The sequence below is a fragment of the Mycosarcoma maydis genome, chromosome 13 (assembly GCF_000328475.2).
Source record: "Mycosarcoma maydis chromosome 13, whole genome shotgun sequence".
Lineage (NCBI taxonomy): Eukaryota > Fungi > Basidiomycota > Ustilaginomycetes > Ustilaginales > Mycosarcoma > Mycosarcoma maydis.
In genome coordinates this window covers 107065-119975 of record NC_026490.1, presented here as the reverse complement: position 1 = coordinate 119975, position 12911 = coordinate 107065, and the positions used below count along the sequence as shown (strand labels likewise).

At 53.7% G+C, this 12911-nt stretch overlaps 3 protein-coding genes across 3 annotated transcripts; 1 reads left to right on the top strand and 2 right to left on the bottom strand.

Moving 5' to 3' along the window:
- Positions 1 to 1477: 1477 nt before the first annotated feature.
- UMAG_04523 (low affinity ammonium transporter) lies at positions 1478 to 3064 on the bottom strand (the record flags this gene model as incomplete). Its single annotated transcript, XM_011392547.1, has 1 exon — positions 1478 to 3064. One exon carries the CDS (start codon positions 3062 to 3064, stop codon positions 1478 to 1480), a length of 1587 nt encoding a protein of 528 aa, XP_011390849.1.
- A 3311-nt stretch (positions 3065 to 6375) lies between these two features.
- UMAG_04522 ([Histone H3]-lysine-36 demethylase) lies at positions 6376 to 8385 on the bottom strand (the record flags this gene model as incomplete). Its single annotated transcript, XM_011392546.1, has 1 exon — positions 6376 to 8385. One exon carries the CDS (start codon positions 8383 to 8385, stop codon positions 6376 to 6378), a length of 2010 nt encoding a protein of 669 aa, XP_011390848.1.
- Positions 8386 to 9606: 1221 nt separating this feature from the next.
- UMAG_11991 (uncharacterized protein) lies at positions 9607 to 12796 on the top strand (the record flags this gene model as incomplete). Its single annotated transcript, XM_011392715.1, has 2 exons — positions 9607 to 10587; positions 10856 to 12796. 2 exons carry the CDS (start codon positions 9607 to 9609, stop codon positions 12794 to 12796), a joined length of 2922 nt encoding a protein of 973 aa, XP_011391017.1.
- Positions 12797 to 12911: the final 115 nt, after the last annotated feature.

Sequence of the window (12911 nt, the reverse complement as noted above, 5' to 3'; positions counted from 1 at the left end):
GCTAGAGAAGGGAAAGAAGAAGAATGACAGGAAAGGTACCAGGGAAACGGGCAAGAACCTGGCCGTTGTGGCTCGAAGGAATCAAGAGCAGCGCCTGCAGGTGGGCGTTCGATTGTACAGCGGCTTCATGATTCATCTCGTCTTGACATACGGCGCTTGAGGAGGTTCTCACGACTTGCCGGGGCGTAGCTGATGCACGGATGAAGGGGGGCCGTGAAAATGTACAATCGTGAATTATGAATCACGAATAGGGTCCAATCGTGAATAAGTGTTGGCGTCGGCGGTGGGCGTTGGGCTGAGGATGGTTGGCGGCAGCAGCAGCGGCGATCAGAGTATAATGATCCGGAGCCATTCATGCACATCTTGACTTGAATTATACGATGACGCATAGTCGTGAGTACTGCTCTTAACTCTTGTGCAGACTCAAGATCGTCAACCGGAAATCGGTTCTTAAACCCGAATGCGCTCTTCACATTTGAGGCTCTTCCCAAGTCGCATAATGTACCGTACAGTAAGACCTGCAGATATGAATGCGTTCGGGGTAGGCGCGAGCACCATCGTGGATTGGCCACTAGCAATGCAATGTGATGCGATGCGATGCAGCATAAGGCTCTCGTGGCTAGATGCGCTTACAGTGAATAGGAGCAGAAACTCATGAGGCGTGATGAATAAGACTAGTTAACTGAACCAGCCGCCGCCGAAATCGGGAATGGTGAATGCAGCGCAGCGCCCACTTTATGACTAATAAAACTTTCCAAACAGAAGCGTAAGTACACCAAGCAGTAAGCGAGTGTTGGTTGGACTGGCAATCGTGAATGCTCCATAGCCGACGCGAATGGATGAGAAGAACGGATGCAAAGGTGCTGGGCATGTGCAAGTGACCAAGATCTTGTCTGGAAGCGAACGTTGACCACCTTTTAGGCTGCAGATGACGTACAGTCGTGAGTATTGGCGATGTGTGACACTCACAACTGTGAGTAGTGAGTCGTGACTGTGAATCACACCAATCAATCACGATTCACGAATCGTGAAACGTTAAATATGTCTGACGTGATGTGAATTCTTCTTTTTTCTTCGTTCTTTCTTCGTTCTTTCCTCTCCCTCACACCCACACTCACATTCACACTTGTGACTGCTGCCTCTGTCATTCACGGTTCACGCATCTCATGTCTGGTGTCAATCCGAAGCTGGCGAGATTGACGATTGTTGGTCATGCAAAGCGTTGAACAAACAAATGCAATGCAGGAGGCGAAGCAAGTGACGCAGAAGATGTTTCCTTTGGTCGTTCGTGGATCTGGTCGGCCACGCCGTCACGAGTGGTCGCCAATTAGCAGAGGTCAAAATTGTACAGATTAGAGTTGATTCCATGGAACGAGAGAACGAATGAAAACGGTATATACATCAAAGAGAAAGCGTGGAAACGGTCGACGTGTTGGTGGCATTCGAACGCTTGCACTCTACGACGTCTTTGCAACTTTTAAGCCTGCTTCATTTCCACGGCTGGTTCAGCGGTGGATGGAGACTGGTGTTCGGCAGCGGCGAGCTGCGAGTTGGAGTTGTCTTGGCTCGAGTCGGCGTGCGTTTCGGAGCGCAGCGAGTCGGTTTGATGAACGTTGGGCATCTTTTCGTTGATGTCGAGCGTCTGACCGTGGTCGGGCTTGTAGTTGCCCTCAAGATCACGGTTGATAAAGGCGTAGTCGTAAGCCCACTCGCCACACTGGTCCTCATCCATACCCACCACTTCACCCATCTCGCTCGAACGGAAGGGACCGATGTAAGGAATGTGGTCAATAACAAACATGATAGCAAACGTGACGCCACCACACCAACAGGTGACAGCGACACAGTAGGCGAGTTGATAGGCGAGCTGGATCCAGTTTGAGTCGAGCCAGCCACCGGCGATGACCGTGTTGCCGTCGTTGTTGGCTACGGAAGCCTGGGCGAAGATACCGGTGAGAAGGGTGCCAACAATACCGGCGAGAGCGTGGACCGAGAAAATGTCCATGACATCGTCAACGCGCATGGGGCCCTTGAGAACGGTGGCAAAGTTGGAAACGGCCGAGGAAACGACTCCGACGAGCAAAGCAGCGGGCATGCCGACAAAGCCAGCAGCGGGAGTGATGGCGACGAGACCAGCAATGGCACCCGTGCAGAAGCCAACGACGGACCACTTGCGTTCGAGACGCCAGTCGAGGAACATCCAGGTGAGACCGGCGGACGAAGCGGCGAGGTTGGTGGTGCTGATGGCCATAGCCGCACGGAGGTTGGCAGCAAAGACCGAACCACCGTTGAAGCCGATCCAGCCGAACCAGAGGAAGGCGGTGCCCAGGAAGATGTAGGAAACGTTGTGTGGCTTGAAGAGTAGACGCTCGGTGCCATAACCGGTACGAGGGCCAAGATAGTAAGAGATGACGAGACCAGTGATACCCGAGTTAATCTCGACGGGTCCACCACCGGCGTAGTCAAGAACACCCCACTTGAACGCCCAACCGGTGGGGTTCCAGACCCAGCAGGCGATCACATCGTAGACGAGCGTGGTCCAGACAAAGGTAAAGACGAGGAAAGGCCAGACACGGCCACGCTCACAAGCGGCACCGATGGCGATGGCGGGGACAAGGTTGGCGAACATGCACTGGTAGATGGCGTATACAATTTCGGGCACTTTGTTGTATGCCTGAGGCACGGGATTTTCGAGAACACCCATGTAGCCAAAGTTGCGCAGATTGCCGAGGAAAGCGCCTGAGGTTTGAGAAAAGGTGAGCGAGTAGCCCCAAAAGAACCACTGGAACGAGACAACGGCGAGAGCGGCCAAAGTGAGCAAAAGGAGGTGAAGCGCGTTCTTTCTGCGAGCAAGACCAGAGTAGAGGTAACCGAGACCGGGAATCATGAGCCATACGAGAGCGGTACATGTGAGAACCCAGGAAATGTCACCGGGCGAATAGGAAGCGACGCTCTCGCCATTTGGGCCGTAAGAAACGATAATGTCAGTTCCGTTGGCGATGGCGCTCGAGGTAGCCGAGGAGCCATCGGGTGCTTGAAGCACACCGTAAGTGATGTTGACCATTTTGTAGACAAACTGCGACCAAGGCGAGGCGAGGCGAGGCGAGGCGAGGCGCGACTCGAGTCAGACGGATCGAGGATGACGACAAGCTTGGAAGCAGCTGGAGAACGGAGGGGGAATGGAGCAAGAGAGAAGAGAGAAGGGGAAAGGGACGGACGAAAGGGTCTTGAAGGTGAAGAAAGAAGAAAAGTGGGAAGGAGAAAGGAGGAAGGAGGAAGGGGGAAGGGGGAAGGGGGAAGGCGAGACAGAATACAATGAATGATGAACGAGGAGGGTGCTCGACCTATAAGGCGATGGGAAGATCAAGTTGGGGCATATGTGATTGGTTCAAGGTACGTGTCTCTGCTCCACGCAAAGCTGAAGTACTGGCGCAAAGAAGAGTGCGAGAAACAATCACAACTGGAATAGACTGGATCTGATGGGTCGACAATGATGACGCTGTGTGGCCAAGGAGCGGAGAAGTGTAATCTGTGAGGGAGGAGGGCCTGGAGTGGCTCGCGCGAAGATTCGATGCAGATTGCGAGGACGAATGAGGGACGGGATAGATGAAAGATTACAGAACGCGTTATGGCACAAGCGAGGCGATGCAGCCAGAATTTTCTGGTGAGACGCTGTGGTCGTTTACGTGTTGTTGTCTCATACATGTTTGTGTGTGTTGTCGATGAGATGTCTGCTTTCCCCGTCGTGCGTCTTGCGAGGCTCATGTCGAGTCGAACCGTCTGAAAGTGAACCCACCCAGTTGAAAGCGTTTCATCACCGCAACATACACGATGCGGACGACAGACGGCCAATCGTCGGTTGCAAGGCGAGGCAGAGGCAGATCCACCTTTCCACGTTCCGATTCCGCTTCAAGCTAATCATGCCAATGTCGACGCAAAACACGCAGAACAAAACACAACTCACAATTCACCACTCACGACTACCACCAACTCACAGACGAAATTGTTAATCCTGAATCCTCAATCCTGAATCCTGAATCCTGAATCCTGAATCCTGAATCCTGAATCCTGAATCCTGAATGCATGCATCGACATCAGCCACGGTCCTCCTGACTTCGGATTCACGATTCTGCGACAGAACGCCGTTGGAATGCCCAAATTGTAGACAAATTGACAACCCGAAAAGAGGCGACTCGTCTCCAGATTTTTCTTTTAGAATGCTGAATGCGTGATTCTGTGATCGCTTTCTCATCATCTTGTGCCGTCTCTTCTCCGCCCACGCGACTGCGTCACTGGTTTACATCACACGAGGCGAGAGAGAACCGATTGAATTCAAACTACGCTCTGCAATCTACTCGTTCGGGAGGCTTTAGCTTGACAAGGGAAAGGCTAAATGGATGTCTTGTCTCGACCAAGCAAGCACTCACGAGGGTTGCTGCCCTAAAATTAAACCTACCTCGTTGACGATTATGTTTTACCAAGTTAGGTTGCTTTGGCCTCTACAGAGCAGCAAGCAGACCGCAAACGCGGCAGGAACAGCGTTGACAGCAACAACTTGTCTGTCACTCAACCGTTGCTTTCACGATGCATCTACATCTAGCCAAGACCGTCGGGTAGATCTTGGTGACTGGGAGGCGGTTGCCGCAGCCTCGGAATGCCAACACCCTAAGACGACAACCAACAAAAATAGAAGCGTTGCATAAGCTGGGGAGAACAATGCCGTACTTATCCGCCGTCTGCCAAGCCCTGGTTTCTGGTTCTTTCGTCTCATGCAATTCTCAGGTGCGACTCTCTGATCGTGCGGATGAGCATCCAGAGAGATAGGCGTGTGATTGCTAACCAATATCACAATGTCTTGGCAATCACAACGCGGGCTATCTCATCCAAGCAGGCACGATTCGCGAATCGTCATTTCCTTATCTCTCTCTCTCTCTCTCTCTCTCTCTCTCTCTCTCTCTCTCTCTCTCTCTCTCTCTCTCTCTCTCTCTCTGCCGAGTTGGTCAAAGCAAAGAGCCAAGACTTTTTTCCTCGTTCTTGTTCAAGTGTGGGAATCTGGCTCATCAGATACATGTTGGACAGTAGTGCTTCAGACTTGTGACGATCACCATCGAGCGACATACATGCCAATAAGTTAATATTAATAATTCGAGTGGGTCAACAGAGAAAGATACAGTAGTTGGCTGTTTTCGGCTGACAGCTGCCAAGACGCGGGGGCGGGGAACGCACGAGATTTACGAATCGAGCGTGAAGCGAATACAAGCCTCACCAGCGCGAGTCAAGAGCCAGCGTCAATTTGAGAGGAGGCTAGTTTCCTATGCTTATCTTTAATGTCGACGCGAATTCGCATCACGTCGCAAACTTGTGGTGCTCGGTGCCTGTTCATGTGTTGACTGCATCTGGCCAGCGCCTCTCCTTGCTGGCTGGATCCAAATTCAACGCGAAATTGTCCGCTTCCGTGATAACAGTGGCCCGCAGCCAATCACAGCACGCCTTTCTTATCTTTGGCTGCTCGGCTAGGGTGTTGTGAAAATGCGGCGTTGTACGTCAGGGCTTTTCCTCTATTGATGCGAACAAAGTGAGCGGCGCCAGGGATCAAGCAGAAGCAAACGAATCGTGAATGCAGAACGCTCTCTGCACAAGCAGCGTCTAAAGATGGCCGACTGATTTCGACTATCCGTCTTCATCTGCCGTACGATACGTGCGTACCGGCGGCAGACTGATGAAACTCCAACAAACTCCTAGATACTCGTGACTGCTAAATGGCAACAACATCAAAATCACGCCTTTTGACCTTCGGGCGTCATCCTCTCAGTGATACCTGACAATGTAGAGACATGTCAGCAGGGAGGTGATGGCAGAACGAAAGTCCAGAATGGCATGCAAGGTCGGTATCGAATTGGCTACTTGGTCACAATTCTCCGGCCTCCACGTCAACGTCTCAAGGTGGGCACATCGTCGACTCTGACGTCTGTGCAGAGAAAGTGTGGCGGAAAGCGCCAAAGGTGCTGCACAGAAGCTCAGGTGTGATGGCCTATCCGCACAAACCCGGAACGGAGGCCAGCATGAAAGTTTATGCAAAAGAATCAAGACGAGCAGAGATAAGGAGGATCACGAAAGACGTGTGCCAAAGTCGCGGGGCTGGGTCGCGCCCAACTTTGAAGCACGTGTAGTCAATCGACCTACGGGGGATACGCAAAGATAAGCAAGAGGCTGTCCAAATCTTTATCTAATCTCGTCAGTCAGTCAGACGCAACTTCGAATGTCTAAGCGCCAGCAAAAAAAAAAAAAAAGCTCTGAGCTGTTGAGATCTGCTCGACTCCGCATCCTCGGCCTTGGTCGAATTGAAATCCCTTCGTTGCCTTCGGACTGTGCAGTCTATCTGCGCGCTTTTCGACTCTTGATTGCTGATCCATTTGCTGCTTTTGCCTTCTTAGCCCTCGTGGCTTCCCATGTCAGGCAAACGCGCTCTGACTGAACCGCATCCGCCAACGACTTGGCCCTGTCAACGCGCTGTCGTAGCGAGGCTAGCATGGCTTCCGCTTTCTGTATGTTTCCCACGTGGTGTGTCGGGATGGCTTCGCGCGCTGCTTTTTGCTGCTTGACTTTCCTCTCGTCACCGCTTTCGGCTACGTAGGGATCCTGTATGAGCTCAAGGTCATCGCTGAGTGATTGCAACACCAGCTCGATATTGTTGAGTACTTTGAGCGGTGGCACCACCTCAGTCAGGCTACCCACATCCACTTGGGCAGATACTTGGGCCGACTCCTCCAGCACTTGGTCCTCTTCCTTTGTTAGCGTCTCGAATTCTGCCAGCGGCTCGAGTCGATCATTCCAGCCTTTGGCCACGAACCAGCTGAGACGCTTGAGATGGGGGAAGCGGAACTTCCGGGGTACTTTGGTAGCCTCTTCGATCTCGACGAGTTTCCACTGCGTAGCTACGTTCCAGTCGGTCAAAAAATTGCCGCCTACCACGAGCGTGTTCTTGGGCGTATAGACGCAGTGCAACCAGCCAGATGGAATGAGCATGGTTTCACCGGGTCCTATGTCGACGCGCGTGAGGCTGTGAAGATGATCGCCGAGCCAGTCAAAGTCCTGGCGTGTGCTGCTGCACCATGCTTTGTAGGCCGCCAGATTGCGCGCAGTGGGTGGAGCAAACAGAAACGTTTTTTGGCCCCAGATGACGTGGTAATAGACGCTGCTTCCGGCGAAATCAATGTGCCAATCCGAATAGGCGCCTTCTACACCCATAAGCACATAGCGCTGCACCTTGGGCCAGCTATTTTCAGAACACGAAGCGTCGCGGCGTTCCGCTGGCCAGTCGCGCGTCACCCAGTCTAGATCTCGAACTAGCTGAGGCGCTTCGACGTAGGCTTGCATTGGCGTACCTGTCACCTCGAGCGAGATGACGTTGAGCGTCTTTTTCTTCTTTTCCTTGGGCGTGTTAAAGTATTCGGCCCATTCCGAGATGGTCCAAGAAGCTTTCGACGAGGATTGAGACGCCACATCAATCACCTCGACAGGCGTGTCGTGACCGATGATGTCAGCAACATCAAAGATGCTCATCTCAGGAGGTGGAACAACCATGCCAGGAATCGACGTGTGACAAGGCACAAGTCGATGTGTCGCCTGTTTCTTGGCTCTTGCTGGCTTTGGGCGCGGAACAGGGGATGCTGCAACGTCCTCCGCCTTGGCTTGCACATGTGGCGCTTGTGAAGATCGATCAGGCGGCGCAGGAACAAGTACTGGCTGCTTTAGGGCGGATTCGTCGTGCAAGAGCCAATCGAATGTCCACTCGTGTCCTTGCATCCTTCGAAACTGGTCTGGCTCGAATTCGTACGCGTTGAGCAAATTCTTCCAGCGTCCAAGTGGATCGGCAGGGATTCCCTCTTGAATGGCAGCGTAGTCAATTTGGAGCTTTGCGCGCTCTGACTTTCGACGCGGTGGACGGACGACGTTGGCGAAAGGCGGGTGAGAAGAGCTTGTGCCAGATTCAAAAGTCTGTTCAGACCGAGTGATGCACGGCTGACAGTACCATTTGCTAAAGTCGTCAGGATTCTCGAGACCAATACAGATACAGTGAAACCATGTCTTGCAATGCGTGCAGCAGATCCAGGTTTCTCGGTCGGAGGCAGCGCCTTTGCCAGGCGTTGGAGCCGGTTGACCAACAGCTGGGCAAGCTGCGCAATCGAGTTCCGACTCGTCGACAAGTTCTGTGCGTGGTTTCTTCCTTCTTGGGAGCTGCTTCGATTGCGCTGCGGATGGTGATATCGACGAATCGTGAGACGTGGTCCTCTTGCGTGGACTTGAGCGAAGAGTGCGAGGGTGGGCGGACGATGAGGCGGCTAGTGGATCGCTGACGCGAGAGGAAGCTGCCACCGCTGTCATGGTGCGGCAACCTCTATACAGACAGAATGATACGTCTGCCTCGTCTTTGACTGTGCAAGTGATATCGAGTGACGACTGAGAATCGGAACAGGGATGCGATGTCTGTGGGTAGGTGTCGTGTGATGCGGCCTGCTGGAGCTAGAGCGCTTCCGCCTAGCTTTGAAGATGTTGTAGGCGCAAGGAGAGAGGCTAGTGCCAAGAGCTGATCGTTGAAAAATAGGTAGTAGATGTAACGACGAGATTAATCGCAACCACTTGAGACGTGTTCACACGACCCTCGAGAGAAGATGATGGATGGAAGGACGGAAGGAAGGGGCAAGTTGCAACAAAAAAAAACGGAAGACGGGTAACCCTGTATGAAAGCGCCTGGCAGCTCTCCATAAACGCTCCAGAAAACACCGAATCGTGAATCGTGAATCACAGCGCGCAAAGCGTGAAGGCAGAGGAGGTCGATACTTCAACTGTGAACCACGACTCGAGTATAAAGTTAATCATGAATAAAATGAGGCTGAAAAGCTGCTCCAAAAATCACGCACTAATCACGAATCACGAATCCGTGAATGGGCCAAACCTGCACGATCTGACTCAATTCACCAGGAATGCATTGTTGTCCAGCGAGCGGCCCTAGCAACTGAGGCACCAGTCACGAGCACAAAGCACGAAGCGAGAAGTCACGACGCAAAAGCAAATATGTTACAATCTTCGACGTAACACTCTGCTATGAATCCACGCCTCATCGCACGTCGTACGCTTGGTGCCTTTGACCTTTTCAACCGTGAATTAAGTAACTACAAAATGACGTACTCGTGACTGTATTTCCGAGCCTACGAAGAACCGAAGAACAGGAGGATGAAAGAAAGCGTGGAAGAATGAAAGAAAGCGTGAAAGAAAGCGTCAAGCACCAAGGGCTCAAGAACAATCTTCACTGACGCTGACGCAGAAAGCCAGACACGCGTAACGAGGCCAGGCCCGGTTCGTCCAACTGACAACGAAAACAAAACAGACACGGAACTCACAACAGACTCACGACTCAGCACTGGCCACATCTGTGCCGCTGAAGGTTACCACTTTTCAACACCTTGGCCCGCCCTTGCACCCTTGCTTCTTCTCTTCCATCCATCCATCCACCCTGTTAGCCACCCCAATCACCGTCTTGTGTCCAACGCCGTGTAACGGTCCGTTTGTGCGAGCCTGATCACCCTCCTTTGCACTACTCTTGCCATGGCCAAGCACGGCGAGATCAAGATGAAGGGAGCCAGTAGCCGCGCTTCCGTCCCCACTCCGGCCGTCAGGTTCCCGGTCGGCGACGATCAGACCAAGTTCGGCCAACTGCTTCGCAACAACAACAGCAACAGCAACAGCAACCAGCTAGTTAACAAGAGGCCCAAAAAGTCGAGAGGTTTCTCCGGCTGGCTCATCTCGTTCGCCAGCAAAGTCACCATCTTCTATCTCATCTATGCCGCTTTGTGGACCTGCCCTTCGCGTCCTTTCGCCTTCGACTACTCGGTCAAGGATGCTCGCCCCGTCTGCCGCAACCTAGCGCAGGCTCATAACCAGATTGCTCCCATCGTCACACCGTATCTCCACAAGGTTCATCAAAAGGCAGAGCCCTACTCTCGTCCTCTCGTCAAGTTCGCCACGCCCTGGCTCAAGAGAGCCCAAAAGGTAGCTCGTCCCATCTATCGCGAAGCTCACAAGCGCGGACGCCTACTGTGGAAGAAACGAATCGATCCGGCGCGTCGCCGTACCATCAAGAGCGCTCGCAAGCAGATCGACCCGTACCTCAAACGCGCTCACCAATACCACAAGCAGAACGTGCAGCCTCACATTGATGCGGCTCACAAGACACTCAAACCGTACCATGACATTTACCAACGCGATGTCTCGCCTTACGTTGACCAGGCGTACCGGTACAGTCTTCAATCGTCCTCGGTCTCGTATGCTTTCTACGTCGACAAGGTACACCCGCATGTCATTCAATCCGCCAAGCACGCCTATAGCTTCTTCGTCAATCATGTCGACCCGGCGATTCGCAGGTTCTACAGCATCTATGTCCGGCCTCAACTCGATCGCTTAGTTGCCAAGGCGTATGAGCGCAAGGCGCACTGGCTCGGCTCCGATGCCATCAAAGTTGCCCAGCACGAGATGAAGCAGACGGCCAAACAAGCAGACAAGCACGCTCAGCAGGCGGTCAAGAAGGCAGTGAGTTGACGTCGCGGCTACAGTAGCTCTTTTTTTCCCACTGCAACACTCTTCGGTCTCTTCCTTTCCCACGCTCCACCCGGTTCTGTAGGATGGCAGACAGATGCAAGGCAGAAGAGACATTCGTCACATCGACAGCGGAGGATGACAGCGGCAGACATCATGTTGTGGTATGTTGCTGACGAACATTGCCGCCCTTTCTTGGCCTGTTTCTTTGTTGCTTTTCTCCTTGTCATCACTGTACTGTGTTTGGCATCCATGCCATCAGGAACAAGACGCAATCCAGGCTCAGAACGACCCTTCGCTCATCGACCGTGTAAAGCAAGCAAAGGATACCGTCTACGACAGCGTTACAGGGACACAAACCGATCGCGTCAAAGTAGCCCAACTCGATGCGGAACTCGAGGCCGAAGAGGAAAAAGTCAAGGATCTCCTTGAAGTATGGGAGAACGGCATGTCGGATCTGATTGAAAAGGAATACAGGCTTGCAGTCGACCGGCTTGCCGAGCTTCGAAACAGGGCGCTTGCTGATCTACCTGATCGTTTCGGTCTGATCAACGAGGCTTTTGTCGAGGACACGGTCGCGCTTGCCCTGAACCGAGTCGAACGAGGACTGCGCAAGATCTCAACTCGCTCGTCTGATTCCGAGGCCAAGAAGCTCGCCGATGCCAACAAGCTCGTCGACCAGCAGATCGCCAAGTTCGACGACGCTACTCTCGACACCAAGGCACAAATCTCGGCATTTTACGAAAAGCTGCTTCAGGAAGAGAGGCAGGTGATCGAAGCGAACAGTGCCGAAGTTGGTCGCTATGCCGCAGCTGCCAAGGAAGCGTACGACGACATTATGCGCGATGCCAAGTTTGCTGTCACCATGGACGAATGGCAAGGCTGGGACATTGGCGTTCGCAAGCGTGCTTCGCTGTTTGCGGAAGAGCTGTTGGCGGTGCAAAGCAACAGGAAGGGCGTCAGCGCGTCTTCAGGAGCCATCGATCTGCGCAAGGAAGCACCCGACATGCAAAAGGAGATCAACTCGCTTCGTACCTGGTCCGACAAGCTACACGGCTCGGCCAGAAAAGAGCTGATCGCATATTCTGACTCTGCACTCGCTCAGCTCGTAGGCTCTGGTGTTATTGCCAGAATGAGCGACGTCATCGACCGACTTGGCGAGCAAGCTAGCCGCATAAGCACTGACGCTGCTGCTGGCATGCTGGGCGCGCTTGGACTGGCTCGGGGCAAACTTGGGCTTGGTGAGCCTGTCCAAGAAAGCTACTATGCGCGCGCTAAGGCATACGTTGGCTCTGGAGCCGGATCTGGTTCGTTGTTGGACGACTACTTGAACAGTCTCAATAACGCGGCTGCTGGCGCGAGCGGTATTGTCTCGTCTGTTGCCGCTCACGCAAGCAGTAGCGCTGTATCGGCTGTATCGGCTGTATCGGCTGCGTCGGCTGGGGCGCAAGCTTCTGCTGCGATTGCTGGCGCTGTCGGTGGGGCAACTGCTAATGTCAAAGCGGCTGCTGGCGCTGTTGGCGATGCAGCTGCTTCTGCTGCATCGTCAGCTTCGTCGGTCGCAAGCGTGGCCAGTCGCAGTGTAGCCTCGCACGTCGGTGCGTCGCCCACACCTGAGACGTTTGACGAGTACGTCGACGCTTTCACTGCGCCTGTCGACGCTCCCGTAGACGGCGCTGTGGATACAGTCACGCCGTCTTTGAGCGCGTCATCGGTGGCGTCCAAGATCAGCCGCAGCGTGGCTTACGCCGTCGCAGGCTCGCCTACGCCCGAGACGATCAGCGACGGCGTCGAGGTGGTGCGAGAAAACGCAAATGCTGCCGCTGGAATGCTTGGCGACGTGGTCCAGTCCGGTGCTTCCTCTGCTGCCTCTGCTGTCTCTGCGCGCTCAGCTGCATCCGCGGCTTACACCGAAGCACCGCAAGCTGTCTCGTCCGGTGCGTCGTCGCTCGCCTCGCTCGGTGTCGAACCCGTCTCTGCAGCCAATGCAGCCTCCACGACCGCGGCTTCCTCGTTAGCCTCGCCCGCCTCATCCGCCGCAGCGGACAGCGCTGCCTCGGCCGTATCTGCTTTGAGCAATGCAAGTGGCTCCGCTGCGTCCGTGCGAGGTGCCAGTCCAACGCCTGAGTCCTGGCAGGATCACGTCGATGCTGCTACGCATAGAGCCACCAGCGTCGCCGCCAGTGTTCATCGCGAACTGTAAGCGACACTACGAGCACGAGATTGGTACTGTTCATAGCGCAGGATGCGGGATGGAATTTCATTACTATTTTGGGAGATCGCAGTGTGCATGGCTGTACGAGACGTTTCATGAAAGC